This window comes from Puntigrus tetrazona, unplaced genomic scaffold, assembly GCF_018831695.1.
Source record: "Puntigrus tetrazona isolate hp1 unplaced genomic scaffold, ASM1883169v1 S000000416, whole genome shotgun sequence".
Classification (NCBI taxonomy): domain Eukaryota; kingdom Metazoa; phylum Chordata; class Actinopteri; order Cypriniformes; family Cyprinidae; genus Puntigrus; species Puntigrus tetrazona.
The window spans coordinates 285,001-290,000 of record NW_025048065.1 but is presented as its reverse complement, the minus strand read 5'-3'; the positions used below and the strand labels follow the sequence as shown (position 1 = coordinate 290,000).

At 40.5% G+C, this 5,000-nt stretch overlaps 2 protein-coding genes across 2 annotated transcripts in view; one reads left to right on the top strand and one right to left on the bottom strand.

The window, feature by feature from the left end:
- Positions 1–2,363, top strand: part of klhl35 (kelch-like family member 35) — an 8,049-nt gene extending 5,686 nt beyond the window's left edge. The window contains exons 5-8 of the mRNA XM_043231773.1: position 1; positions 80–268; positions 1,174–1,362; positions 1,453–2,363. The exon at position 1 is cut by the window's left edge and continues 118 nt beyond it. Coding sequence (XP_043087708.1) covers position 1; positions 80–268; positions 1,174–1,362; positions 1,453–1,635 — 562 coding nt within the window. The 3' untranslated portion in view covers positions 1,636–2,363. The remainder of the gene's footprint in view (positions 2–79; positions 269–1,173; positions 1,363–1,452) is intronic.
- Positions 2,364–3,686: 1,323 nt separating this feature from the next.
- mpzl1l (myelin protein zero-like 1 like) overlaps positions 3,687–5,000 on the bottom strand; it is a 7,410-nt gene continuing 6,096 nt past the window's right edge. Inside the window, exon 6 of the mRNA XM_043231781.1 lies at positions 3,687–5,000. This exon is cut by the window's right edge and continues 1,075 nt beyond it. The gene's annotated coding sequence lies outside the window, so the exon portion shown is untranslated.

The window sequence follows — 5,000 nt, the reverse complement described above, 5'->3', positions numbered from 1 at the left end:
GGTGGGTGACCAGCACGTCATCAGAGTACTGTTTAAAGCGGCCGGTGAGGTCACACGTTTCTGAACGGTCTGTGTGCAGCTGTACGTGGTCGGTGGTTATAACGGCCGTGAGCGTCTGTCCGGTGTGGAGCGTTACAGTCCTCATGAGAACAGCTGGACCTCTGTTTCTGAGCTGCTGCTGCCGGTCAGTTCGGCCGCTCTGAGCAGCTGCGGCGGGAAGCTGTACGTGATCGGAGGAGCCGTGAGCGAACACAACAACACCGAGCGGGTGAGAGGACACAAATAAAAACACTGAAGTCTTAAACAGCACATCTTTTATTTCAAGACTGCCTTTGTGTCTTTTGGGAGAATTTGCATTATTGATTATTTCCTAAATTAATCTAAACTTAATTATTTTCCTCTGTTTATTTTAATAAATGTGCTGAACACACTCTAATATTTGCGTTCATCTCTTTGTGTTCACGCTGATTTCTAGTCATGTCCTCTTTTAGAAACAAAAGTAGTTTTGGTTTCACGACGAAACGCAGCGTCTCCGGAACATGGCGCCCGCAGCAACGCTAGAAATCACATCATGTGACCTCTTTAAAAAGCCCCCTTTTCACTTTTTTTCAGCAAAATTTTATCTATTAAAAAATGTTATTCTCTTGAAAATTCCTATTCTCTCCTCCAAACTCATTTTGGTCCCGAGGCAGTATGATACAGAGAGGAAAACATGTCTTTCCTCAAAAGCAGGTATAATTAGTAATGAGTAAGGATTTTCATACACACTAATATGAGTTGTGTAGAGTTCAAACAGAGTTACTCATCAGCTGATATGCAACATTTTTTATGCATTTTTAAAATAAAACAAGACAACGTGTCGATGATAATAATAATAATTACAACAGCCCTATTAATACGTTTATTTAACGCTCACACAGTGTTCAGATTAGGATCTGTAGGATTTTTCAAAGCTTTCAAAGAATTCTCTTCTGCTTTCCTTTTAGGCCATAAAATCATTTTACTCAGAATATCAAATAAAGATCACGTTTCCTACCATAAATATATCACTTTAGTTTGCTAAGAACTTCATTTGGACGTCCCTGAAGGTGAACCAGACCTCAGTGGAAAGCCGAAAGTGACCCAATGTGGAAGATTTTGAGTTGTTTTCTTGATGTTTGTGGTGTGTCGCAGGTCCAGTGTTACGACCCGGTCAGTGACAGGTGGTCGTTCGTGTCGTCCTGCCCGTTCTCTCAGCGCTCCATCAGCGCTGTGACCCTCAACGACTGCATCTATGTGACCGGAGGCCTGCTGGACCACATCTACTGCTACAGGCCCGTGACGGACAGCTGGAGCCGAGCCGCGGCGCTGCCCTTCAGACTGGTGCGACACTGACCGCCGGTGACCCCGCCCCCTGCCCTGACCCGACCTGACCTGACCGTGTGTGTGTGTGTGTGTGTGTGTGTGTTTCAGGAGGGCTGTGGGCTGACCGTGTGTGAGGGGAAGGTGTACGTGGTGGGCGGCCGTAATGAAGACTCGGTGGCGGTGGATCAGGTCTGGGCTCTGGATCCGGTGAGCTGTGAGCTGAGCGAGGAGAAGCGGCTGAGCCGCTGTGTGAGTTATCACGGCTGTGTGAGCGTCCTGCAGCGCCTCTGACCCACATTCTGAACAAAACTATTATGTGATAACACCGACGGAAAGCTGTTTAAAATCATGAGATATGAACTTCAGAAGTGCAACATTAGACTAGACTTCTTGCAATTATTTGCCCATTTCCCTTTCATTTACTTTTTTTATCGCATAATTATTGCTTATAAAAGCTTATATCTCATAATTATCTCATAAGAATTAGGGGTTTATCTCACAATTTCTCGTGCCGCAATTCCAAGGTTATCTCACAATTCTGAGTTTTTTGCCACAGAAACAAAATAATGTTGCCGCAGCTTCTAATCTCCAAATTCACAATTTCTATTGGACTGTTAAATCTCAGAGCTGCGAGAGCCCATATTGTGAGATAATGTTTTTCTATAAAAGCTTCCATAAATACCGGTTTCAATCATAAATGACGGTTTCGCGCAACAGAAGTAACGTCTTCCACTGGAGGCCGCGCACATTCAGTTAGAAGTGCCTGAACCTGTTCTCCAGAGGATGAGTTCTAGCTGAAGTAGATAAAACTGACTGCTCTTTAAACGACGTCTGGGGATGTATTTCCTCTCGTGTGTTTGTGCAATCATTACACAACGATTTCTCTTTAAGATATGGACTTGAACTGCTGGAAATCCCAATGTGAATCTGAATCATTCTAGACTGTGAACGACATTCACCTCTTTGTATGTATGATGGTATTATGCACGTATAAATAAAGACTGCATTTTATGTCTCAACCTGCTTTATATCAGCAATACTCTGCACAAACGAAAGCGAAGCGAATGCCGTTTATCTGTCATCGTGAAGGCATGAACCGAGACGGCGTTTAAGTTCCAACTTATCTTTTAGGTATTTACAGAAATATCTGAATGCTGTGGTCAGAATTAGCTGCTGACTCGTGACTCTGTGTATGTGGAGCGTCAGCATTCCCCGAGATGAGACGAGGAAAAACACCACTTTATCATTATTTGATCAACCTTTCTTTGTTTTGTGACGTACTCAGAAACCTAGCACGAGTAAATGTGTTTTTAAGGTGATGTAGTAATATTTAGTTGATGAGTCAAAACAAAACTATTCAAATATTTCCGTGTAGATTTTTTCCTTTAGCTTTTACATAGTTTTAGTGGCTTCCAGAGAAAGATGAAGTGGACATTAAAGACGTGTTTGAGATTGTCGTGGAATAAAGGCTGTGTTTGAAGGCTCAGATTACAGGAATCAGATGATCTTCTGAGGAAAGACACCGGAGAAGCCTAAACCAGGTCCACTTCAGATGAACTCTAGATGAACGTTCTTCTCCGCCTCGAAAGCCTGCGTTCATTCAGAGCACATGCTTGACGTTTTTCACTTGCGTGTTTCTTTAAAAGCTCTTAAGATGTGGAAAAATGAAGAGCAGAAACGAACAGATAAAGACTTCATCAAACCTTAAAAAACCTACATAATAGATCATTTTAATTGCCACTTTTTTCAATTTATATTTATAAGATGTATAATTATAAAGCTAGATAATTCTAGATAATTGTAGGTCATACTTTTTTCTGACATACATTTAAATCTCACAATTCTGACATTTTCCTCAACTGCAAGAATATATTGCTTATATATTATTGCTTTTTTATATCTCACACTTGTCACTCTTTTCTCACAGTTGTGAGTTTATACTTTTACGCGTCTCGCAATTCATATTTTTTCCCTCACAACTGCCAGTTTATATCTCACTATTTATCTCATAAAGTTTTTTTATGCCTTGCGATTATTTTTCTTGCAATCTAGTTTATATCTTTCAATTCCAATTTTCTTGCATTTGTGAGTTTATATCTGACAATTGTAGTTTTTTTTAATATACATATATCAATATGGCGTTTTCGTATGCCTCAGAATTCAAATTTTTTTTTCTCACAATCAAGTTTATATCTCACAACTCAACTTTTGTTTTTATTTTTGACTTTTAGCACGTTCATTTAAATTTTGTAACTTAAAATTACGAGTTTCTATCAGAATTGTAAAATCAGCTGGTTTCCGTACTTTACACTCTCAGACACACAAACACAAGAAACAGACGCTTTCGTTCAGTTTGATATATTTCTATATATGTACGTATAAAATTAGACAGACACGGCTGTTTTCATATACAAAAGGCCAGTAAAACAAGAAGAAAACACAGGAAGTGTATAACAGGCGTTAGTCGATGAAGGCACTCTCATCCACAGTGTTCCAGTTTACATGATCATGTGATAAACGCGATAGTGCTGCAGTCTGAATCAGAAACAGTGCAGGGTTCGCAACTGCAGTACCGAATCGAACCAGTACCAAATCGAATCAGTGCTGATTCGAACCGGTACTAAATCAGTTCTGAATCGAATCAGTTCCAAATCGAACCAGTTTCGAATCAGTACTGAATCGAAGCAGCACTGAATCAGTTCCGAATCGAACTAGTACTGAATCGAACCAGTACCGAATCAGTTCCAAATCGAACCAGTATCAAATCGAATCAGTACCATATCAGTTCCAAATCAAATCAGTTCCAAATCGAACCAGTTTCGAATCAGTACTGAATCGAAGCAGCAGCGAATCAGTTCCGAATCGAACCAGTACTGAATTGAATCAGTACCGAATCAGTTCCAAATCAAATCAGTTCCAAATCGAACCAGTTTCGAATCAGTACTGAATCGAAGCAGCACCGAATCAGTTCCGAATCGAACTAGTACCGAATCAGTTCCAAATCGAACCAGTATCAAATCGAATCAGTACCATATCAGTTCCGAATCGAATCAGTACCGAATCGAACCAGTATTGAATCGAATCAGTACCGACAGGCGTCATGGAATGTGCAGTACAAAACATAATCATCATCTAGGCAAATAAAAACACAATAAAACAACTCCAGCATCAGAAACGCAAAGGAATGGTCTGGCAATGATAATTTTCTCAAAAGTGTTCAAAAGTGTCAGAAATCAAAAACAAAACTTAAGTTACAACAAATGAAATGTACATAAAAAAAACCCAAAAAACCCTTAAGACATAAACATGGGAGTGTTTCGACTCGAATGGCAGCGATGCATTAAATGCGGAATGTAAAGACTAAAACTAACACTGAACACTGGTCATTTCTACACACATACGCTAACAGGATTAGTGTTGTCTTGTTAACAAGCTAACTAGTCTGACCGCGGAGATGAGCTAACCGTCCTCCTCCACAGTTTGGCAGCGTTTGGGATCGTGAAGGGGTGACGATTACCCATCATGCTCCACGATCTTCAGCCGTGATTAGAACGTCAGTTACATGCAGACGATCTCACGAAGACATGCGCTTCACGTCTCACCACGCTAACTAAATAAACATCACCACAGTGAACGTTCTCATAAACAACAACATG